This window comes from Oryctolagus cuniculus, chromosome 6 (assembly GCF_964237555.1).
Source record: "Oryctolagus cuniculus chromosome 6, mOryCun1.1, whole genome shotgun sequence".
Taxonomy (NCBI): Eukaryota; Metazoa; Chordata; class Mammalia; order Lagomorpha; family Leporidae; genus Oryctolagus; species Oryctolagus cuniculus.
The window spans coordinates 78,902,274-78,928,184 of record NC_091437.1 but is presented as its reverse complement, the minus strand read 5'-3'; the positions used below and the strand labels follow the sequence as shown (position 1 = coordinate 78,928,184).

General features: G+C 40.3%; 1 protein-coding gene across 7 annotated transcripts in view; it reads left to right on the top strand.

Moving 5' to 3' along the window:
* LYPLA1 (lysophospholipase 1) overlaps positions 1-24,770 on the top strand; it is a 32,645-nt gene extending 7,875 nt beyond the window's left edge. For 2 of the 7 annotated variants that reach the window (XM_051843290.2, XM_070074997.1), the window contains 6 exons: positions 1,036-1,083; positions 4,496-4,566; positions 9,215-9,288; positions 12,331-12,432; positions 13,711-13,887; positions 24,540-24,770. In XM_051843290.2, the coding sequence (XP_051699250.1) occupies positions 1,036-1,083; positions 4,496-4,566; positions 9,215-9,288; positions 12,331-12,432; positions 13,711-13,887; positions 24,540-24,728 (661 nt within the window). In that variant the 3' untranslated portion in view covers positions 24,729-24,770. 7 annotated transcript variants of the gene reach the window in all.
* The last annotated feature ends 1,141 nt before the right edge of the window (positions 24,771-25,911 follow it).

Here is a 25,911-nt window from a genome sequence, read left to right as displayed (position 1 = left end):
ATTTCCCGGTGTACGGAAGTTCGTGTTCTCAAATAAATTTGTAAATGGTATTGTAACCTTTAAGGTAGACTTGTTCCATGCACCAGGAAGATAGTGGTAAGGTATAGATATTATATATTTTTTTTTCTTTCCTTTTGTACTTAGCTTAATTCAGATTATCCAGCATAGCTTTCACCCCAGACTTGAATTGGATGCAGTAGACACTTTGACAAATCTTATATTTCCTTACTTATTTAGGGGCTTCTTAATCAAGCAGATACATAGCAGAGAACTAGAAAATAAGAAGTGTGATCTGAGCGTATGAGATCATATCTGTGCTCATGTCTTTAGCCTCTTACCAGAGTCTGGTATTTTGCACACTTCCAACTGTCTTGGTTGCCAGTTTCCCTTCTCATGATTGAGAATTTAAAATGATTAATTATTAAGTAGTGTTTTTTTTTTTTTTTTTGACAGGCAGAGTGGACAATGAGAGAGAGAGAGAGAGAGAGAAAGGTCTTCCTTTTGCCATTGGTTCGCCCTCCAATGGCTGCCGCGGCTGGTGCGCTGCAGCCGGCGCACCGCGCTGATCCGATGGCAGGAGCCAGGTACTTATCCTGGTCTCCCATGGGGTGCAAGGCCCAAGTACTTGGGCCATCCTCCACTGCACTCCCTGGCCACAGCAGAGAGCTGGCCTGGAAGAGGGGCAACCGGGACAGAATCTGGCGCCCTGACTGGGACTAGAACCCAGTGTGCTGGCGCCGCAACGCAGAGGATTAGCCTAGTAAGCCGCGGCGCCGGCCAAGTAGTGGTATTTTGAAAGGGAAATTTTTGGATTTGTCAAGCTCAGTCCTTCACAGCTGTTGCATTGTCTTCAGGACACATCCAAAGGCATGGAGAACAGATTTGTTCAGATGTGAACATTGTAAAACAGCTTAGATGTTCAAAACATAGCATATGATTTTGTGTGAACCTTAAGTAATTATTCATTGTTAGTGAAATTTGTCAAATTTTAAGCTTTGCATTCTTACTTTCTTGTTGTTTTTCTTTCCCATATAGGCCCGTTATGCCTGTTACATTAAATATGAACATGGCTATGCCTTCTTGGTAAGTAAGAATTTCCTTTTTCAACAAGAACATTTTAGTATTACGAGAAGTGCTGTTGCATACACAGCAATTTTAAATTAGCTATTTTTGAATTGCAAAGTGCCATAATTTAAATTTAAACTTATTTACATTTTTATACTTTAGACTTGGAGATAAATTTAAGGAACTGTCCAAACAAGTAGAAAAGCTGGAGAGAATGCATGAATTGAAATATTGTGGGAAAAGCTATCCTATTGCTTATGGGGCCGGCATTGTGGTACAGCAGGTTAAACTGCCGCCTGGTATGCCAGCATCCCATATGGGTTCAAGTCTTGGCTTCTCCACTTCTGATCCAGCTCCCTGCTAATGTACCTGGGAAAGCAACAGAAGATTGCCCAAGTGATCGGGCTCTGCCACTCACATAGGAGACCTGGGTAGAGTTCCAGGGTCATGGCTTAGACCTGGTCCATCCCTGGCTATTGCAGTCATTTGGAGAGTGAACCAGTAGATGGAAGATATCTCTCTCTCTGTCTCTGTCTTTGTCTCTAGGATCCTCTCTCTTGTAACTCTGCCTTTCAAATAGTAAATAAATAATCTTTAAAGAAAAAAAAATCTGTTGCTTGATAAACCTTTCTTCATTTCAGTAAGCATTTGAATGCTCCCATGTGGTACACACTTTGGTTAAGCCACAGCCTCTTCATTCTAACAACTTCTTGCTTGGCTTCCTAGAGAGCTGACTAGCATTTAAGGAAACTGCTTCCCTTTCAGCCTTCTCAAGATATTCTTGCATTAACAGCCAAGAAGTAGGGTCAACTTCCCATTCCTCTTCCACGTTCAGCCTGTGATTACTCCCTGATGTGCCATGAGACTTCTATCAGGTCTTTCAAAAAATGATGACTTTCGAGCCAGTATTGTAAGTGGTTTAAGCCATCACTTGGAATACTGACATTCCATGTTGGATTGCCAGTTCAAGTCCTGGCTGCTTCACTTCTGATTTAGCTCCCTGCTAGTACACCTGGGAGTCTAGTTCTTGGGCCCCTGCTACCCACATGGGAGATATGCATGGAGATCTAGGCTACTGACTTGTACCTATCCCTGGTTGTTGTGGCCATTTGTGGAGTGAACCAGTGGATGGAAGATCTCTCTCCTTCTCTCTGTCACTCTACCTTTTTAATAAATAAATAAATCTTTGAAAAAAAATGATGACTTTCATACCTCATTGATAGTTACCTTTCGACTATAGCTCCTGCTACTATTTTATTCTTTGTGTGGTTACAGGTTTCAATATAAGTTGTCCATCCATAACCTTGACCAACTTGCTACTTCTTTGGCCTCCTTTTTCCCTCAGGGACATTTTTCTTCTCTCAACATGAATCATCTACCGTCCTTCTTGAGGTCATGTCATCTGGAACTTTCCCATTTTTAAGGCCTCTTAATTGAAACCTGTTGAGAATACTGATTGTGTGTATCCTCTGAGCTTGCTTCCCTGTATCTATACCGTGTTCTGAGACCTTGTCAGGACCTTCAGTCTGGATCTTCTTGTCCCCTCTACTTGTCCCACCTATCTCCAACCCATCCTTGCATTTCGTTTTTTTATCTACTTTAGATTTCTTGGCAACTTTTACAAGGTTCTATTTACCTAAGCTGTGGTTCTTTCTTCTTCCATATCTGGCAAAATTCCCATTCTAGGATGAAAATGACAATCTAATGTTGCTGGAGTGCACATGTAAGCATATAACCTGAAAGAGACATAGAAAGAGCCAAAGGGAGGCTTCCCTGGTCTCTGGTTGAAGTGTCCATAATGCATGATGAACAAGTTCTGCAGATTATGGATAGGAATAAGTATAAATACCTATTTGTTCAGTAGAAATGAGGCAAGAAGATACATCAGAAAGTTTTTGGAAAAAAGAATAAAAAGCTAAGTTTATTTTGGTATAAAAAGCTTTGAAATTCATGCTTATGAGGGGCCTTCAAAAAGTTCATGGAAGGCTTTGTATTTGAAAAAACAATACATGGATTTCAGTTTTCTGCAACAAAATAAGCATCTTTTATTTAAAATTTTTTTGCTTTTGTTTATTTGAAAGGCAAAGACCATTCTTCTATCCTCTGGTTCACTTCCCAAATGCCTGTAATACCCAGGGCTGGGTTAGGCCAAAGCCAGTACCCAGGAACTCCATTTGGTTCTTCCACATGTGATGGCAGGAACCCAAGTACTTTGGCCGTCATATGCTGCTTTCTTTGGTTCACATTAGTAGGAAGCTCATAAGAAGCAGAAACAAGAATCTGAGGCACTCTGATATGGGATGTGGTTGTCCTAAGAAGAAGCTTAACCTGCTGAACCACAATACTCACTCTTAAATTCCAGTTTTCCACACATTTTTGAAGTACATTCCATTCATTGGGCCAGTATTGTGGCATAGTAGGTTAAGCTGCTGCTGTGATGCCAGCATCCCATGTGGATGCTGGTTCCAGTCCCCGCTGCTCCATTTCCAATCCAGCTCCCAGCTGATGCCCCTGGGAAAGCAGCAGAAGATGGCCCAAATACTTGGGCCCTGCCACCCACATGGGAGACCTGTAAGAGGCTCCCAGCTCCTGGCTTCAGCCTGGCACAGCCCCAGCCATTGTGGCCATCTGGGGAGTGAACCAGTGGATAGAAGATCTCTGTGTCTCTTCCTCTCTTTCTGTAATTCTGACTTTCAAATCAATTTTTAAAAATTCCATTCAGAGCTAATGTTGTGGAGTAGTGAGTTAAGCTGCAGCCTGTGATACCAGGATTCCATATGAGTGCCAGTTTGAGTCCCAGCTGCCTTACTTCTGATCCAGCTCTCTGCTAATGTACCTTGGGAAGCAGGAGAAGATGGCTCAAGTGTTTAAGCCCCTGCACCAACATAGCAGACCAGGATACTGCTCCCTGTCTTTGGCCCAGCCAAGTCCCAGCCATTGTTGCTACTTGGGGAGAACCAGTAGATGAAACATCTCTCTTTCTCTCTCTCCCTCTCTCTCTGTAACTCTGCCTTTCAGATAAATAAATATTTCCAAAAAAAATCCCATTGGACTGACTTAAGATGCACTAGAAGAGGAGGGATTGGCAGAATTTATTGTAAACTTTTCTGGATTGCTGGTTGAGTTACCTGCTTATATATGAAATTGGACTAGGTAATTTCTTAGGCTGTTCTTACCCTAAAATTAGTGTCTTGGGGACTTTTTCACATTGAATCTGTATCTATTTGGAGTAAAAGGAGCATATAGAATATCATATTTGTATGTTTAATTGTTTGGGCTCTGTAGACATTTTAAACTGAATTTCGTGTTTTAGAGAAACCCTATGGTTTGTCTGTTTTGTTGAGACTACTGTGAGTTAAGTAAAACATGCTTACCAAGAAGAGCTTTTCTTAGAATCAATTGGTTCTTTAAGATTTTGCCCTTTTTCCAGGTTTGATATTATTGGACTTTCACCAGATTCACAGGAGGATGAACCTGGAATTAAACAGGCAGCAGAAAACGGTAAGGACAGATTATTTTTATGAAAACAAACCACCCTTATTTAGTAGATTCAGTTGTTATTTGATGCTGATTATGTATTACACAGTTACCTGGCCTCAGGAGGCAGTGCTTCCTTTGTGAACTCTTGGGCACTTGTTTACCATGATGTCCATGTGGACTCACTTGGCTACTGGGGTCAATGGAAGTGAAGTGACTGAGGATTAGTGGCATTTATCAAGCTTCAGCTCCATCAGATATAGTAATTTTGGTTTGATTTACATAGGCAAGTGGAGAATAGCAGAGTGTATAATATTTGGGCTAATTATCTTTAGTAAGGAAACTTAATGGCATAATTAATACAGTGCTGTAAAGATAATAAACAGTGAAGCTGCTATGAAAATTAATATTAGTGTGGTAATACTAGATACTACCGATTGATCACTTGGCTACTTTCTCAGTGTTTATTATAAATCACCCCATTTAACACCTCAATGATGTATGTAGTTCTGCTTTAAGAATCTCAAAAGCCTGTGCCATGGTTGTTATTCCATTATCCTTTATGACTATGGTTGGTTTGTTTTGTTGGTAAAAATACAAAGAATATTAACTGTGCAGGGATTTTTTTTATCATTGTTGTTCTGGTTTTTTTTTTTTTTTTCATTTTATTTGAAAGGCAGAGACACAAACACAGAGACTGAACTTTCACCCTCCAATTCATTCCCCAAATGCTGGAAAGAGTTGGGGCTGGGAAAAGCTGAAGTCAGGAGCCTAGAACTCAATCTAGGTCTCCCATATATGTGGCAGGTACCCAAGTATTTGAGCCATCACTTGCTGCCTCTTGGGGTGCACATTAACAGGAAACTGGAATCAGAAGCAAAGTCAGGACTCAAACTTTGGCACTCTGATTTGGGATGCAGGCATCCTAAGTGCTGTCTTTTTTATTTATTTATTTTATTTGAAAGTCAGAGTTACACAGAGAGGAGAGAGAGAGAGAGGTATCTTCCATCTGATGGTTCACTCCCCAGTTGTCCGCAATGGCCCGTGCTATGCCAGTCCGAAGCCAGGAGCTTCTTCCGGGTCTCCCATGCAGATGCAGGGGCCCAAGGACTTGGACCATCTTCTACTGCTTTCCCAGGACATGGCAGAGAGCTGGATTGGAAGAGGAGCAGTCGGGACCTTAACCAGCACTTATCTCACTATCCACTCTGCCTGTCAAAAAAATAAATAAATAAAAAACATGCATAGAAGTATCCTTTTCTTTTACTTGGACATGTATGTTCTGAAATACAAATAGGGCAGGTGCCGCGGCTCACTAGGCTAATCCTCCACCTAGCGGCACCGGCACACTGGGTTCTAGTCCCGGTTGGGGCGCCGGATTCTGTCCCGGTTGCCCCTCTTCCAGGCCAGCTCTCTGCTGTGGCCAGGGAGTGCAGTGGAGGATGGCCCAAGTGCTTGGGCCCTGCTCCCCATGGGAGACCAGGAAAAGCACCTGGCTCCTGCTTTCGGATCGGCACGGTATGCCGGCCGCGGTGGCCATTGGAGGGTGAACCAACGGCAAAAGGAAGACCTTTCTGTCTCTCTCTCACTGTCTACTCTGCCTGTCAAAAAAAAAAAAAAAAAAAAAAAAATACAAATAGTACAATAGGATGACTTAGGTTGATGTAAGAAAAACCCAGGTGGTATGATAGCCTGACTGAGTATTGACAGATGCAAAATTGAGGTAATAGCCACATGGGGACTTATTACACTGCCCTTTCCACTTTCAAATGTGTTTGAAATTTTCCAAAATAGATTAGAAACCAAAAACTTATAGTAAGTTCTTTTAAATTTTTTTAAATAACTATTAAGATCTTAGAAATGGGGAAAATATGGCTGGCGCCGCAGCTCACTAGGCTAATCCTCCGCCTTGCGGTGCCAGCATACCGGGTTCTAGTCCCGGTTGGGGCGCCGGATTCTGTCCCGGTTGCCCCTCTTCCAGGCCAGCTCTCTGCTGTGGCCAGGGAGTGCAGTGGAGGATGGCCCAAGTGCTTGGGCCTTGCACCCCATGGGAGACCAGGAGAAGTACGTGGCTCCTGCCATCGGATCAGTGCGGTGCGCCGGCCACAGCGCGCCGGCCGCGGCGGCCATTGGAGGGTGAACTAACGGCAAAGGAAGACCTTTCTCTCTGTCTCTCTCTCTCACTGTCCACTCTGCCTGTCAAAAAAAAACAAGAAAAAAGAAATGGGGAAAATACATTGAAAACACATTGAATATTTGGAAATGTCAAACTACACATGCTGACTTTTTGGATCACCAAAAACAATAGAAAACAAATAGAAGCTAGAATCCTAAAGCTAGGCTTTTGTCTAAAGATAATATAGGTACTATCATTGGGTATAGAAATGTGTGTTAGACACTGTGGACATTAGGGAGGAGCTGAGCCCTGTGGAGAAGACAAGCAGGCCTTGTGAGTTATAGAATGAAATGTCCTATCTTAATAATAAACATGGTTTATGAATACTCGCCATTCCTTTTCTCCAAAATGATGAATTATTGGAGAGATTTAGGCTTACACTCAGACTCAGAGCTCAGAAAGAGTAGATCAAGGGAGAGGTTGCCATTGTGGCATATTGGGTTAAGTTGCTGCCCAAGACACTGGCATCCCATAATGGACACTGGTTCCTGTCCCACCTGCTGCACTTCAATCCAGCTCCCTGCTAATCTGCCTGTGAAAGTTGCAGAGGGTGGCCCAAGTCCCTGGTCCTATGCACCCACATGGAAGACTCACATGGAGTTCCAGATCCCTGGTTTTGGCTGGCCCAGCCCTGGCCATTGCAGCCACCTGGGGAGGGAATCAACAGATGGAAGATATCTCTATCTGTCATTTTTTGTGTGTCTTTGCCTTTTGAATAAATTAAATATTAAGAAAGAAGACCAAGAGAAGAGAATATGCTGTTGAACAAAAAAGAGGGTGCTCAGGTTAGGTTTTTGAGTACTTAGTGCCCCTGCCCTTAGGTAAAAGGTGTTTGAAATTAGAACTCAGTACTCCATAGTTGGCTCCTGTTATTGTAGCTTTTGAAGTATCTTTAGCTCAGCGAGGTGGTGTAATCAGAGGGAGTAATGCTTTGGGGGGAAATAGTCCCAATAGTTTGCTGGCTAGCTGGCAGCTAACACTCCCCCAAATCCCCAGCAGCCACCCGCCTGATAGCTGGTCTGATTCTACATCTTATTCCCAACTGGAAATTTGTAGGCTTTGCAAATAAATCCTTTATACTTTCCTTTAATAATGCTTTTATTTCTTAAGCCTTCTTTCCTTGTCTCTTAATTTACTGTCCCATTACCTAGTTGAAGTGCTCCTTAATTCTTAATAATTCTAAGGACTAAACTTTGTATAGAACAAAAACTACTTTTTAATTTGGGCACCTTTCTTGGTAGTGTTACAGTAAAAGCATTTTTGTGTTTTTAATAAAAAAAGTTGTAAATTTTAATTCAAAAGCAGTTTCTGTATATATGTAAAAAATAAATCAGACAAATTTGAAAAAGGAATGGTTATTCCAAAAACACAGGATGATAATGATAACGACAATCCTAGGACTCATCAGCTGTTCTACTTGTATGATATATGTAAAAGTATCTTTTAGAAAAAGAAGTATTAATTTGATGTTTCTCTCCCATCATTTATTGGCTATAGAAAAAGAAGTCAGTGCGGTGATATTTTTAATAGAACGGTTTTAAATAGTAAATCACAAATTGTGTCATCTACCTAACTACATACAATAAAAACTACAACTTCTAGGAACAAATGCCTAAGGTTCATTGAGAAGAAAGAAACAAAATGTCTAGGAACAGACTTATTCATGAAGAATACCCATTTCTTAATGAAAGAACTGTTACAATGTACATAACAAGAAACTTTTGAAGATTTAGTTTATGCTGCACCTATAGAATCTGAAACACTTCATAATGAAAGTGTTTTCTTGTTTTGCATTTTAATGGAGTGCTTTGAATTTTTCACTCATTTCTACCTTGAATATACTTTGTAATTTTCTATTATTGTTTTCCTATTTTAAATTGTATCAATGGACTTTGAAAGTATCAGTGATTCTGTGCCAAAAAATACCCTACATGAAGGATCTCCGAGTAAGAAGAAGGGGCCGTCGAAGAAGGATGTACTTTTCTCTGAAAGGAGGAGAGAACTTCCACTTTGCTATGGCCTTGTCTAAATACTGATGGAGTCTGTGGTCACAAAAGGCTTCCATAGTCTTGGCAGCTCATGACAAGAACCTCGGGTGATCACTGACATCATAAATAGGAGTGTTAATTGTTAAATTAACAACAGAAGTCACTGTGCACTTACTCCCCATTTAGGACCTCTGTCCTTAACGAGTTGTACTATGAGATTTAACTGTAAAACTTGTTCTCAAACAGCATTTTTTACGTTGTGTGTGTGTGTGGGTGCAAACTGTTGAAATCTTTACTTAGTATAGAGTTGGTCTTCTGTATATAAAGTTAATTAAAAATGAATTTTAATGAAGAATGGGATGGGAGAGGGAATAGGGGATAGGAGGGGTGGGTGTAAGGGGAAGAACCACTCTATTCCTAAAGTTGTACCTATGAAATTTGCATTCATTAAATAAAAGCTTTAAAAAAAATAGAAAGTATCAGTGATTAACTTTCTGGTTGTTTTTAGTAAAGGCTTTGATAGATCAAGAGGTGAAGAATGGCATTCCTTCTAACAGAATTATTTTGGGAGGATTTTCTCAGGTAAGAACATGTGTATGGTATGTCAGCACCATCAGCATATTTACCTAGAAATTTTGTTTCAATCCCTTTTCTATGGATGAGTCCTTTTTTGAAAATGTAATTCTTGACTGATATACTTAACCTTTACTGCTGAATTTAGTTTGACCTGAAGCTAATTAATTTCTGTTGTGTACACACTTCTGCTCTTCTAGTTGTGAGACTTTTTTAGCAGTAGTCTTCACTTTTCCCTTCAAAATCAATTAAGTAGGGGCCAGTATAGCAGGTTAAGCTATTGCTTGCAATGCCAGCATCCCTTATGGTCACTGGTTCAAGCCCTGGCTGCTCTGCTTCCAATCCAGCTCTCTACTATTGCACCCAGAAAAGCAGCAGAAAATGGCTCAAGTACTTGGGCCCCTGTTATCCATGTGGGAGACCCAGATGAAATTCCTGGCTTCAGCCTTGGCCCAGCCATGGCCATGTGGCCATTTGGGAAGTTAAACAGTGGATGGAAGGACTGTCTGTCTGTCTCTCTCCCCTTCTCTCTGTAACTCTGCCTTTTAAATCAATAAATAAATCTTTTTTAAAAAAATCAGGAAAAAGATGAAGGGTAACCTGGAATGTATTTTCTTAAAATAACCAAAACAAGGGGCTGGTGCAGTGGCATAGTAAGCCAAACCTCTGCCCAGAGTACTGGTGTTCCATATGGGTGCTGGCTCTAGTCCCAGCTGCTCCTCTTCTGATCCAGCTCTCTGCTGTGGCCTGGGAAAGCAGTAAAGGATGGCCCAAGTGCTTGGGCCCCTACACCCATGTGGGAGACCTGGAAAAAGCTCCTGGCTCCTAGCTTCAGATCAGCCCAGCTCCACCATTGTGGCCATTTGGGGAGTGAACCAGTGGATAGAAAACCTTCTTTCTTTCTGTCTCTCCCTCTGTAACTCTACCCCTCAAATAAATAAATAAATTAAATCCTTAAAAAATAAAAATAAACCAAAACAATGTGGTTGTTTCTAAATTAGTTGGCCGGCACCGTGGCTCAATAGGCTAATCCTCCACCTAGTGGCGCCGGCACACCGGGTTCTAGTCCCGGTTGGGGCACCAAATTCTTTCCCGGTTGCCCCTCTTCCAGGCCAGCTCTCTGCTGTGGCCCGGGAAGGCAGTGGAGGATGGCCCAAGTGCTTGGGCCCTGCACCCCATGGGAGACCAGGAGAGGCACCTGGCTCCTTCCTTCGGATCAGCACGGTGCGCCGGCTGCAGCGTGCCAGCTCTGGCGGCCATCGGAGGGTGAACCAACAGCAAAAAGGAAGACCTTTCTCTCTCTCTCTCTCACTATCCACTCTGCCTATCTAAAAAAAAAAAAAAAAAAAAGTTTCTAAATTAGCACCACAGTGTACTCTTTTCATTAAATAGTGCTGTAATAACACAGGTGTAAGTCCCCTGTTCTAAGATCATTACTAAGAACAGTAAGCTAGGAGACTAAAGAAAATTTATTCTCTTATTTGTCATTTAAGATAGGTTTTAGACATAAATATGTGATGTTTACTTTCAGCATCTTTTTTCCATTCTGTTCTTTTCTCCTCCCTTCTATACTTTCTTTGCAGACACTGTTTCCTCACATTGACTGCACATCTTTATTCTACTTCTCACCTGTCTCCATGGAACCCATCCCCAGAATGTTATAGCTTCTAATCTGTAAATCTTCTGAATCATCAACTTGGTGTTCATATAATTTAATTAGGGAAATTTCAGAACTCTGGAATCATTTAAAAAATAGACTTCAATAGAAAGATATTAATATACAGTAAGAAGGTATTATTGATTTGGTGTTTGCTGAAATTCAGATAATGTGCATTGTCATGTGCATTTTGATGTAAATGTAGGGATATGAATGTTTGATTCCAAATGGGAAGTATACATAAGAGTCTGTATTTGAGAGTCATTAATTACATAGTATAGGAACCAACTCTTAGTATATTAAGCCAGAAGGGGTGAGCTAGGAGTCTGTGGCATACATATCAGGGATAAGGATGAAAAAGAAGCACTGTCTCAGGAAGTTGCCAGAACTTGGAAATCCATCAGGACTTCTTCTCCATCCTTCTTCCTCTCTGTTCATTTGCCTCTCCATTAGGTGTTGGCATCTCAGCTTCTGTAGCCTATAGCTTTTTTAGCCCTTAAGCTGACATGTTACAGTTCAGTCATTCAAAGAGACAACCTGCCAGTCACTGAATCCCAGTCGCACAGTTCTGGGAGATAGAACATCCTATCTGGGATAAGAAACAATCTCATATCCCCATGTGGCACAGTGATCCACTGATACAGTCAAGAATTGCATCCAGATGGCTGACAGGGATGCATTTCCTAGGATACAAGGTGATATGAGTTGGGTGGGCAGATATTCTACACAGTCCTAATAGTCCTAATTACCCTGAATCCTTATTTTAAAACATAATACCAATTTGGGACTTGATTTTATACCTAAGACTTTTCAGAGGAGAAAATTATTATAAAATCTTTCCCTTTTTTAAAATTTATTTATTTATTTATTTGAAAGGCAGAGTTACAGAGAGAGAAGGAGAGAAAGATATTCCATCTGCTGGTTCATTCCCCAAATGGCCACAGTGGCCAGGACTGGGCCAGGCTGAAGCCAGGAACTTCATCTGGGTCTCCTGTGTAGGAGGCAGGGGCCCAACCACTTTGGGCCATTTTCTGCTGTTTTTCAGGTGCATTAGCAGGGAGTTGGATCAGAAGTAAGAGCAGCTTAGGACTAGAATGTGTGCCCATGTGGGATGCTGGCATCACAGGTGGTACCTTAACCCACTATATCACAATGCTAGCCCCTAGAATATTCTTATGGCACATTGTAAGTTTACTATGCTATTCACTATGTCTTGCCTGATCCAATAGTAAGTTCTCTTTGTGTAGAGAAATGTATTCCCTAGGACACAATGAGGTCTGTATGTATTTCCACCATTTGTGTGATATGATTTTTTATGGGCAATGTTAATGCAAATCTTTGAAGTTGCTGCTTGTATGCTTGTGTTCATTAACTTTTCCTGCTTGTTTTTCCAGGGAGGAGCTTTATCTTTATATACTGCTCTTACCACACAGCAGAAACTGGCAGGGGTCACTGCACTCAGTTGCTGGCTTCCACTTCGGGCTTCATTTCCACAGGTACAGTAGTTAATGCAACATGAGATTACTGGGCTAAGTAAGAGTTTGCAGATAATGTTGGAGAAAGGGTCATCCTTCATTTTTTTTTTTAATTAATAAACTTTACTTTTAAACAAAATTTACCTAAGAAGCAGAGTGGGAGGCAGGGAAAAAGGGAGAAGAAAAAGAGAACTCCCACCTGCTGGTTCACTCCCCAAATGTTAGTGATAGTCAGGGCTGGGCCAAGGCAGGAGTCAGGAACTCCATCCAGGCCTCCCTTTGAGTGGCAGAAATCTAGTAGTTGAATTTTATCACCACTGCCTCCCAGGGTCTACATTAACAGGAAGCTGGAGTCAGGAGCCAGAGACAGTTATCTGACCCAGGCACTGTGATGTGGGGCATGATTATCTTTACACTATGCCAAATACCCACCCTAGACTATACTTTTTAGAGCAGTTTTAAGTTCACAGCAAAATTGAGGGGAAGTAGAGAATTTCCATATACCCCTGTCACCACACACACACACACACACAGCCTCTCTCATACTACAGTAGTACATTTGTTACAGTTGATGAACCTATATTGGAACATCATTACCACCCAATGTCCATAATACATCAGTCATTCTTTTTATTAAAGAATCTTCTTAGACTTTGGTGATGTGTTACTAAAATTTCTCTGTGTACTATTCTGTCTTTACTGTGGAATATATAGACTACAGTAAGAAACTATTGTCATAAATCTTATATTTGAAGAGTTTGATATATCTTAGGATATATATGGAAATTAGGGCTTGTTTAATACACAGAAATATTTTTGAATGTTCAATCTGTTTAGTGTTGGATAGCAGAATTTTGCCATAGAATATAATTTCTATAAATATTCAATATTGAAGCAGTATATTACATGTGGGAGACATGGGCATTATTTTCAAACTGATTTTTACATCGGGCTTGGTATCATCACTATTTCCTTGGCCAAATATTATGTAAATGCAGATTGAATATCCTTAAATTTAAAATGCTTGGAAACCAGAAATATTTCAGATTTCAGAGTTTATTGGACTTTGGAGTATCTGCACAGACTTTTCAGATGAGCATCCCTCATCTGAAAACCTGAAATCTAAAGTATGACTTTGAGATTTGGGAGCATTTTGGATTTCCAGATTAGGGATACTCAGCCTATGATAACATATTGTGTGTTCCTACACACAATATTTAGAACTATTACAGTTTTATTTGTCTGGGATAAGTGCTATACATTTGAATAAATAATGCTATTTTGTTTTGTTTTTCGCAGGGTCCTATCAGTGGTGCTAATAGAGATATTTCTATTCTCCAGTGCCATGGAGATTGTGACCCTTTAGTTCCACTAATGTTTGGTTCTCTTACTGTGGAAAAACTAAAAACATTGGTAAATCCAGCCAATGTAACCTTTAAGACCTATGAAGGCATGATGCACAGTTCATGTCAGCAGGTGAGTATCTAGAAGCAGTGATCAGAGCCATAGATGCAGCTTCTTCCGTATATTTTTTTTCCTTTTCTTTTTAAACACTTATTTAATTATTTGAAAGGTAAAGTTTCAGGGCCGGCGCCGCGGCTCACTAGGCTAATCCTCCGCCTAGCGGCGCCGGCACACCGGGTTCTAGTCCCGGTTGGGGCGCCGGATTCTGTCCCGGTTGCCCCTCTTCCAGGCCAGCTCTCTGCTGTGGCCAGGGAGTGCAGTGGAGGATGGCCCAGGTGCTTGGGCCCTGCACCCCACGGGAGACCAGGAAAAGCACCTGGCTCCTGGCTCCTGCCATCGGATCAGCGCGGTGCGCCGGCCGCAGCGCGCCGGCCGTGGCGGCCATTGGAGGGTGAACTAACGGCAAAGGAAGACCTTTCTCTCTGTCTCTCTCTCTCACTGTCCACTCTGCCTGTTAAAAAATAAATAAATAAATAAATAAAAATAAAAATAAAAATAAAAATAAAAAGAAAGGGAAAGTTTCAGAGAGAGAAAGAAAGAGATCTTCCATCCACTTGTTTTCTCCTCAGATGGCTGCAATGGCCAGAGCTGGGCCAGGCTAAAGCCAAGAGGCAGGAACTCCTCTGGGTCTCTCACATGGGTGCAGGAGCCTAAGCACTTGAGCCATCTTGTGCTGCTTTCCCAGGTGCATTAATAGGAAGCTGGATCAGAAATGGAGCAGCTGGGACCTGAACTGGCACACATATGGGATGTTAGCATCATAAGCGGGGCTTAACCCACTGTGTCATACAACTCCAGCCCCTGCATGCACTATTTTTAAAATTAATAACATTTGCCTACTTGGGAACTTAGAGGAGTTAATTAATATATTCATCTTAGTTCATTAGATGAAAGTTTATTCAGTTTAATTGAACATATATTTACTGGTTGTTATATATAAGTCTTAAGCATAATTCAAAGACAAACAATAAGCATTACCTTTTATTAGAATATGAAAGAGATAATTTAACAGGGGAGAAAGATGCACATACCTAAGTAATTGTGTAGAAAACAAAATGTTTAGTGAGCTATATTATAAATTTTTTTAATACCTTGAGAAACTGAGAAGAGATTATTCTCTTAGGAGGCACTGAGATCATGATGAAATAGCTAGATTTTGAAGAATGGGTGGGAAATGGATAGCAAGTGCAGGGAAGGGACTGTGGGACAGGAAAAGCAAGCTGCCCAGTTTGGCTGTGGTCTTATGAAAAGCTGGGTGTCACAGGACAGAAGAAAGGGGGCTTTTATGTTGTGCTGAGCTGGAATTTGTTCTCTAGGCAGCAGGGAAGGAAGGCATTGATGTTTTTGATCATAGTGAAATGGGATATTATCTCTGTTCTGGAAGCAGGTGAGGTAAAATCCAGTGGGATTTACAGATTAATTCTGTTGGGGTAGGAAAGAAGTATCAAAGAGGCCTCAGATTCCTACCTAAAATGATTAAGAAGATGTCATCATAAAGTAGGTGCAAGGAACAGTTTTAGAGTAATGAGGAGACAATATATAGGTTGATGAATATATTGAGATTGATGTACCCCATTATATCAAAATAGGATGTTAAGAATACCTGTGTGAAGCTTCATCCAGGAAATAGAGATTTGAAATAATTACCGATATCATTGATCATGAAAATGTGTCATGGGAGAACATCATGAGAAAAAGTGCTGAGGGATAGCACTTTTGAGAGAAATATTTATTGATTAGGATTTAGTTATTTGTTTATGTATTTGAAAGGCTGCATAATAGAGACAGAGGGACAAAGATAGAGATGTCTTCCATTTGCTGGTTCATTCCCCAAATGGCTGTAACAGCCAGTTCTGGGCCAGGCCAAAGCTAGGACACAAGAATTCTATCCAGGTCTCCCACATGGGTAGCAGGGGCTCAGGTATTTGGGCCATCTTCCAATGCCATCCCAGCTGCATTGTCAGGGAGCTGGCTCAGAAGCAGAGCATCTTGGGGCCAGTGCTGTGGTACAGTGGGTTAAAGCCCTGGCCTGAAGCAGCAGCATCCCATATGGGCACCGGTTCTAGTCCCGGCTGCTCCTCTTCAAGGAGAAGCAGCAGAGGAGCAGCCAGGACTTGAGCTAGTGCTCTGATGCGAGCATGCTTATGCTGCAAGCAGTGGCTGAAACTGCTGCACCACAATGCTGGCCCCTAAGAATACATTTCAGTGTAGGCAAAGAGAAAAGGAGGTAGGTGTTCAGAGTATGGGAAGAGTGGAAGGGAGCAGTGTCTCATGTTTCAGAGAAGGGTTAAGGAGAAATGTCCAGGAAGAAGCTATCCAATGTTAATTTACCTGTGACCTGGGATGTTTGGGGCAAGTGGAGCCAAACTTTAGAGTATTGTTGAATAGGGAGATGAGAAAGTAAAGGCACTTAAAAAAATTGCATATGTATTTGAGAGGCTGAGACAGAGTGCTCCCATCTGCTGGCTACTCCTCAAATGTCCACAATGGCTAGGCTGGAACTCATTCCAGGTCTGCCACTCAAGCTAATTACTTGAGCCATCACCTACTACCTTGAAGGGTCTGCATCAGCAGGTAGCTGAGACAGGAGCCAAGCTGTGTGTGGAACCCAGGTACTCCAATGTGGGATGTTTTAAAAAAGGTTTTGGAAAATAGAAGAGCAAGACATCTCTTTTATGAGATGTGAGAAAGATTTGTGAGTGGGAAGAGGAAGGAAGAATGTGGGATAAACAGAAGAAAATTGCTAAGGGGAAATCTTAGCGGGCTCAATTAGTATGTAGAATTAAGTTCTGAGGTGGGTAGTGCTAGATGGCTAGATAGAAGGGGACAGATGAACATAAAGGGGTTGTCAGAGGAGTGAGTACTTGGAAACTCATATTAGGTACTTTTTATCCTTTCAGTAAAGTGGGACAGATGGTCACTTGATAAAAATGAACAAGTTGTAAACCCATGGCCTGTGGAGATGGCATCCCATATGGGTGCCAGTTCTAATCTTGGCTGCTCCACTTCCCATCCAGCTCCCTGCTAATGCAGCTAGGAAAACATCAGAGGATGGCTCAAGTCCTTGGGCCCCTACACCCACATGGGAGACCTGGAAGAAGCTTCTGGGCTCCTGGTTTCGCCCTGGCTCAGCCCTGGATATTGTGGCCATTTTGGGTGTGAACCAGCAGATGCAAATGGAAGATCTTTCTCACTCTGTCTCTACCCTGTAATTCTGCATTCCAAATAAATAAATTTTTTTTAAAAAAGTAATGAGTTCTGGGTGGATTTGGGGCTTGAAAAAGCCTAGAATAAAAGTTGAATGCCAGGCAATGAGATGATCAATTTTAACAGGCTTACAACTGCTCAGCCTGATTAAATCAGTTTGCTTTAGGGCCAGAGAAAATGAATAGTGATATGACTTATATAGAAAGACAAGGAGGGGGCTGGTGTCCTAGGGTGATATGAGTCCAGAAAAGGGAGGAATGTGCTGGCATCCCAAGTATCCATAGGTGACTGAGAATCTGGAGCAGTTTTCTTCCTCAGGAATTTTGCATCACAGGTTCCCTGAACTTACCTAGTAGGCGAATCCTTGTGCAGTCACATTGACATCACTGAACTGAATGAGCAAGAGCAGGAAGTAGGAATAGGTAGGACAGGAGAAGAGGGTATCCCAGGGTACTTGGAGGACTTCAGGGTGTTGTAAAATAGAACATATTCATGTGTGGCTCTTTGTTGATTGACTATAAGGTTGAAGGCTCTTTGTATTGCTAAGTTATGAAACTGTGAAGAAAAAGCCTTGAAATACAAGAGCTGATAGCCAGAAGGGATTTGAGAGAGGTTAGAAAACTGTGAGCCAAGTGCAAGAAATTCCTTCTGTAAGAAATCTTTGGTATATTCATGTTCATATCTTTGCAGGGCTATCTTTGGTATATACTGTCTTTCCAGTGGCTGGTTGTATGTAATTCCTTCTGAAAGGCACAAGATAGCTTATGCTATGCATTTGACATTTCATTCTAATGATGATTGAATAGTAAAAGCCACGCATTTTCACTGATACTTAGGTGTCAGTAATTGTGCACTGACATCCTCGGTGTAGGTCTTGTCACCGCTAAATCTCCTTGCTCCTTAATGTTGTATTTTGTTCAAGTATAGGAAAATAAAGACCATTTTCATGGAACTAGATAATATGAAAGTACTTCAAAAAGTCCATGGAAAATGGAACTTAAAAATAAATTGATTTTGGTGCAAAAAATTTTTGAAATCCATGCATGCATGAGAGTATTCAGAAAGCATGCAGAGGAGCAGGTGTTGTGCAGCAGGTTAAACCACCATCTGTGACTCCGGCACCTCATATGAGCACTGGTTTGTGTCTTAGCTGCCCACTTTTCCAGCTCTCTGCTATTGCACCTGGGAAAGCAGTGGAAGATGGCCCAAGTGCTTGGGCTCCTGTCACCCAGGTCCTGGCTTTGTCCTGGCCCAGCCCAGTAGGTGGAAGATTTCTCTCCCCATTTCTCTTTGTAACTGCCTTTCTAATAAAATAAATAAAATCATTTATTTAGAAAAAGCTTATGGAAAATGTATATGATGAAAAGAATATGAATGAATTTTCAGATTTTTTACATCAAAATATTTACTCTTTTAAAAAAAAAAAGATTTATTTATTTGAGAGTCTAGAGAGGGAGAGACAGAGATCGATCCTGCATCTGCTGGTTCACTTCCCAAGTGGCTGCAACAGCCAAGGCTGAGCCAGGCCACATCTAGGAGCTTCACCTGGGTCTCACGTGGGTGGCAGGAGCCCAAGCACCTGGGCCATTGGGTTTTCTCAGGCCATTAGCAAGGTGCCAGATTGGAAGTGGAACAGCGAACCTTGAACCGGATTCCAAATGGGATGCAGATGCCACGGTGCTGGCTCTGGAGCTATCATTTCAATGTACAACAATGTTAATAATCTTAGGAAATATCCTGAAATTTCTATTAGAGCCACATTTCTCTTTAATTAAATGTAATTACAAAAACATGGGTTTTGTGTTACCTATGCACACTACAAATGTACTTAATGGCACTGTAGTGGGAATTTAACTTCTGATTAATAATTGTTTATTAAACTACTTTATTCCAAACAGGAAATGATGGATGTCAAGCAATTCATTGATAAACTCCTACCTCCAATTGATTGATGTCATTAAGAGGCCTTGTGTAGAAGTACACCAGCATCATTGTAGTAGAGCATAAACTTTTCCCTGTGCCCAGTCTTGAAACTTCTAATGTTTGCAAGTGTTAAAATGTTTTGCAATTACACGCCAATGACACTGACTAAATAATGTCTCCTCATAGGAAATATATGATATTTCAGTTTCTATACGTGTATTTGTAAAATATGATCCACAATATACTGGTATTAATATAGGTGAAGCAGCTAGCTTCTTTTTCTTAACTGTAACTTAGCAAAATAATAAAATACTTCAGTCAGATTTTTTATTACATGATTTGAGAATTAACAGTATGCTTAAGGAAAATTTATGCAGATATGAATGAGCAGTTAAGATATAAGATTTTTGCATGCTGTGACTTAGTCTGTGGATTTATTCCGAAGTTGCTTAGTCACCATGCACTGTCTGATATTTTTATATATGCACTCATATGTAATGATTGTAATACATAGGAAGGAGAAGGTATTACATTATTCCTAATAATAGGAATAATGCTTTTAAGTGTCAGTAAAGAGTAATATTGTTCTCTTCAAATAATGGCCCTTTTTATTTTGGGGACCAGACTTTTCCCTGATGTCATTTCTGTTTAATATTCTTTTCTCCCCTCAAGAAAAAAAGTATTCTTTCTTGATTTTCCTTCATAGCAGACCAAATACTGCTTTCCTGCCATAGAATCTACTGTCAATAATGCTGTAATTTGATATTCTGAGTCACATACCTATGGTATTGAAAATCTATTTACACTTTAAAAGAAAACAACCGTTACATAAAACTTTCTGTATAACTTATTTCAAACAACTGTACATTAGTGTAAACTTAGACCTGGTCAGTGATTAGAATACAGTCTTCAATCCAGGTAACAAATCATTCTGTGTTTTTATTTTTCTGTATGTAAGTGAAAGAATAATTAGGTCATATTGTAGTATTTTCTGAAATAGTTAAGAACAATCTTAAAAACTAATTTCTGAAATTATTTCATCTCCTGGTAGCATAGTTTGTTTTCTGTATATTTGTTTCAAACCAGCTACTGTAGGAAACAAGCAGTCCATTAGAAAAAGTTGTTTTTTTCTGTCAATGAACTTATTTTAAGTTTTCATTTAGTCAAATGATTTTTAATGATTAGTTTTCTGTACTGACATAAAAACAGCAATCATTTGATTTTAAATAATCAAAATTTCAAGATTACTGAAAAAAATTATTGAAAACAAGTTTATGAGTAATAAACACTAATCAGAACCATGTACTGTGGTATATTTACTGCACAGTTTAATATGTAGCAAAAATGAATGCTTGGTATTTCTGAACTGTGTTAATTTTTCTGCTGTATTTCAACTGACCAAACAATGTTAAGAATGCATCTTTATAAATGGGTGCTAATTGGTAATGAAAATAATTTAGTAATGGACTATATAGGATGTTAATAATGAAGCCATATGTTTATGTCTGGATTTAAAAACTTTAAACAATCATTTACTGAGTAATTTTGCTTTACCTTAAAGAATATAAACTGTTGTTTCAGTTATATAAGTCAGCAAAATCTTATTTATGGCAAGAAATATTCCGTTGAAATGTTATGCTGTAATGTGGGAAAATGTAAATGTTTTCCACAGTTTCTATCAATGTGAAATAAAATTTAATTCTGACTTTTCTGTGACCAATACTATGGAATAAATGACTATACAGAAAATATCAAAGTAATCATAAAAACAAACATTCAGAGAGAAGCTTTCATGATGGTGTAGTTGGCTTGGAATGGAACCAGTCAAGAGAAATAATGTTATTACTCAGTTTTAATCTGCCAAAAACATAATTTTGTTTTTCAGTGTGTGTTTTATTGGACAATTTTTTTGTCTTTTCCTTTCACATAATATTCACTTGGATTTTAAAGTCACTCTCATAAATCAGTTATAACAAGAGTTTTTCTCCTTGTATTTCATCATTGACTTCTAGTTTTTTCCAATACATGAATCTTTTCTGTTCTGTTAATCAGCCTTTCCATTTCTGCTTTTGAATACTTAAAAGTAACCAGCTTACCTTTTATTCTCTGTTCGATTTTTGCGTGATCAGAATGGTAAGAGAATTCTTTACCAAAAAACATTGTCTCTAACTTCAACTCTGGATTTATCCTCCATAGCAGCACCTTATTTTATGGGATGCTCTTTTATTTCCTCATCCTTTTAAAAAATATTGTGGGCCAGCGCCACGGCTCATTTGGCTAATCCTCCAACTGTGGTTCCGGCACCCCGGGTTTTAGTCCCGGTTGGGGCGCCGGATTCTGTCCCGGTTGCCCCTCTTCCAGTCCAGCTTCCTGCTGTGGCCCGGTGCTTGGGCCCTGCATCCACATGGGAGACCAGGAGGAAGCACCTGGCTCCTGGCTTCGGATGGGCACAGTGTGCAGGCCGTAGCGACCATTTGGGGGGAGAACCAACAGAAAGGAAGACCTTTCTCTCTGTCTCTCTCTCTCTCTCTCACTGTCTAACTCTGCCTGTCAAAATATACATATATATATATTGTGTTCATCATTAGATGTGAAGGGCTTGATGCTGTTAGTATCTGTCCACCAAGATAACAAGAAGGGTGTGTGTGTGTGTGTGTGTGTGAGAGAGAGAGAAGTTTGCCTACTATTGCAATCAATCTTACTGCTACTTTTTAAAAGTATACAAATATGGGGCCAGCATTGTGGCATAGCAGGTTAAGCCTTTGCCTGCAATGCTGGCATCCTATGTGGGCATCAGTTCAAGTCCCAGCTGCTCTACTTCTTATCCAGCTGCCTGCTAGTGTGCCTGGGAGAGCAGCAGCAGATGGCCTGAGTATTTGAGCCCCTGCACCCAAGTGGGAGACCCAGATGAAGCTCCTTGCTCCTGGCTTTGGACTGGCCCAGCCCTGGCCATGGTGTCCATTTGGGGAGTGAACCATTGAATGGAAGATCTCTGTCTCACTCTGTCTCTCCTCTGCAGCTCTACCTTTCAAATAAATTAAAAAAAAAAAAACAATTATAAGTACACAAATGACATATTTGCCACTCTCGTAACAAGTACCATTTTATTTTGTAGAAATTACTAAAAAGTAATATGTAATCTGTTAAATCCTTAATATATTCAAGGCAGTATCAGAAGAGCCAGGATTGGAATTGATGTGCCTGATCCATGGTCTTTATCACCTTGCTTAGTGCCTTGGAGAAGTAATTTAAGTGTTTTAAACCCTATATATTTCATATAATATAAAACACCTAGAATTGCTGGGTAAAATAGCTGACTTTCTAATCATAAGGAAATCTCCAGCACCCAGAGACAACTAAAAGGAAACTAAAAACCCACGTAATGCACTTAACTTGGGGTTCAGATGAATGAGGTAAGGTGTGGAAATAATTCACCATTATAAAGCCAGAATCCTTTTAAAGGTCACACACAGGTAAACTAGAAATGAATCTGTTGGGGCCAGTGTTCTGGTACAGCAAGTTAAGCTGCCGTCTGCAGCAGCAGCATCCCATATGAGCACCAGTTCAAGTCCCGGCTGTACTGCTTCCAATCCAGCTCCCTACTACTGTGCCTGGGAAAGCAGTGGATGATGGCCAAGTACTTGGGCCCCTGTCACCCCTGTGGAAGACTTGAATGGAGTTCCAGGCCCCTGGCTTCAGCTTGGTCCAGCCCTGGCCATTTGGGAAATAAGCTAGCAGGTGGAAGACCTCTGTCTCTCTCCCTCTCTGTAACTGCCTTTCAAATAAATCTTAAATAAATAAATAAATAAAATAAAATATGGCTCCTAACCGTGGGAAGTGGAAGGAAGCTTATGTTGACCTGGGCTGTGGATTGGATCAGGGATCTTCCCTTGAGATTTTTTAACCAAGAGCTTGTCTTCTGCACTTAGATTTTTAAATTTATAATAATATGGGTTGGCAACACATAAGTTAATCACTTAACAAAGAAACTTTCTGGATCTGCCGTAGAGGGAAAAACAAATACTTTATGGAAAGTGACACTTTCAAAATGTAAAATTTGAGACTAAAAATAGTTAATCCTCTTAAAGGGAGCTTGAGGCCAGTGTTGTGGCTTAATGTCTTAAGCTGGCACCTGTAATGTCAGCATCTCATATGGGCGCCAGTTCGAGTCCTCACTGCTCTACTTCTGAATAGCTCCCTGCTAATGCCCCTGGGAAAGCATCAGAAGATGGCCCGTCACTCATATGGAGTACAGGATGAAGCTCCTGACTTAGGCCTTGCCCAGCCTTGGCTAAGTTCCAGAAACTTTTAAGAAATAGTTTTTAGATGGAGTATGAGAATGTTAAAGACAAAAGAATAAGTACAAAGGAATGCCAGTATAAAAATGCAGCCTTAAAAGTTTTTACAAGTGAAAAATATTCACTCAAAAATCTGAATAGAGAAGTGGCAAAATATTTTAAACTGAATGTTAAGTAAAATGGATCTGCTAAACTCTCAGTGAACTTCTACACAGCTGCAAGAAAGGATGCAATGTATTTAGAAAAAAATTGGGATACATTATCAGAAGAAAAATAATGTAAAAACCAAAAGGGGTGGAAGAAGTAGAACATACATTTGACTTGTCTAGAATTTGTATTTTTTAAGCGCTAAAAGGATATGGAAGAATTTAATAAACATGGTTTTCAAAACTGGCATTTAGCCTAGCACTTAAGACATCTGTATTCCACATTAGAGTACCTGGGTTCTGGCTCCTGACTCAAGTTTCCTGCCAATGCAATGAAAGGCAATGGTGATGACTCAAGGAACTGGATTCCTTCCACTCAGGATTCCCAAGGACTGTATTTCTGGCTCCCAGTCTCAGGCATTGTGGTCATTTGGAGTAGTGAGCTGATGGATGGGAGTTCTCTGTCTACCATTCTCATAAATTTTAAAAAGTATCTACAGAGCATGAATGTGGAAGAAATGAGGTATGTGAGGGCAAGAGAGGGAAGAAGCAAGCTTGCTTTTGGTATACATTGTTCATATTTTTTATTTGGTTAGAACAGTCATACCATAATATGTACCATTTTAACCATTTTTAAGCTTACAGTTCAGAGGCATTAAGTACATTCAAATTGTTGTGCAACCATTGCCACCATCCAACTCCAGATCTTTATCATCTTCCCAAAATGAAACATCTTAACTCATTCTTCAGATTTCCAATCATGATAACATATGACCCACAAAAAGATTCAAGTGGATGAGTTAAACAGTATTAGACACAAGGGAATTGGAAGATAGCTCTTAAAAACTTCAAAGGCAGCCCAGCAAACAGAAGAAGGTGGTAAGAGAATAGAAAAATAGAATTAAGAGGGCCATTGTAAAGTTTAATGGAAATTGCAAAAAGAACGGAATAGGAAAGAAGCAATACATGATGATAAAATTGAATTTTTCAAAACTTGAGAAAAGAGGCCGGTGCTGAGGCATAGTAGGCTAAGGCTCTGCCTGTGGTGCCAGCATCCCACATGGGCTCAACTGCTCCTCTTCCAATCCAGCTGTCTGCTATTGCCTGGGGAAGCAGTAGAAGATGGTCCAAGTGCTTGGGTCCCTGCACCCATGTGGGAGACCTGGAAGAAGCTCCTGGCTCCTGGTTTCAGATTGGCTCAGCTCTGGAAGTTGTGGCTCTTTTGGGAGTGAACCAGCGGATGGAAGACCTTTCTCTCTGTCTTTCCTTCTTTCCGTAATCTGTCTCAAATAAAAAAAATCTTAAAAAAAAAAAAAAAAAACTTGAGGAAAGGTAAGAACCCCTAGATTTAGGAAGGAGAAAGAAATGAGATACTAGCAGGACAAATAAAATGAAATCTATCAGGCTATGTCATGGTGAAAAGTGAAAACAGCATAGAAAATAGCAACCAGGAACAAAGGTCCTGTTTAAACTGGCCTATAGTAAACTCTACAGGAAGACACTATGAGGATAGAAGACAGTAGCACTTCAAAATTTGGGAGAAAATGACATTTGTAATTTTCTACAGAGCCAAACTTGAGACAGGCAAAAGAAAACCATGTATTACATAGAAAGTTTATGAGAAAAGGCAGACAAAGATGTTCTTTCAGAAAAAAACAGTGAATGAGAAGAAAAGAGATTCAATAAATCTCTGGGTATTTGGTGCAGTGGTTAAGTTGCTGCTTGAGACACAAATTGGAGTGCCTGTGTTTAGACATTCTGCTTCCAGTCCAGCTTCCTGCTAATGCACATCCTGGGAGGCAGCAAATGATAGATCAAGTGCTTGAGTCCCTGCCACCAAAATGGGAGACCCATGTAGAGTTCCAGGCTCCAGGAACTAGATCAGCCTTGGCAGTTGTGGGCGTCCAGGGAAAGAACCAGCAGATGGATGATCTCTTTCAGTCTGGCTGGCTGGCTTGCTCACTCTGCCTTTCAAGTAAAATGAAAATAATTTTTTTTTAAAAAATTATCAATGTAGAATTGGAATAAAGTGATAAACAGAAAACTCAGTACTGATGAGCTCATAAAATTAATAATACAAATTTAGGGGCTAAAATACTGGATAAAGTACATGTAAAAATTGCATTTTTATACCAGCAAACCTAAATTGAAAATACAACATATTACAATCACAAAAAGGAATAGTGTGTGTCTTTAAAAAATGAACAGGATTCAGAGGCAGAAAACTACAAAATGCTGATGAGAGACTTCAAAGAATACCTAAATAAGTGGAAACACATACTGTTCATGGATCGGAAGACAAAACCTAGTGAAGATACTAATTCCCATACTGATATACATGTTTAATGCAGTGCATATCAGAATTCCGGCAAGACTGTAGTAGTTACACCCAAGATGATTCTAAAGTTCGTATGCAAAGGCAAAAGAATGTTGAAAGTGGCAGGGCCAGTGCTGTGGTGAAA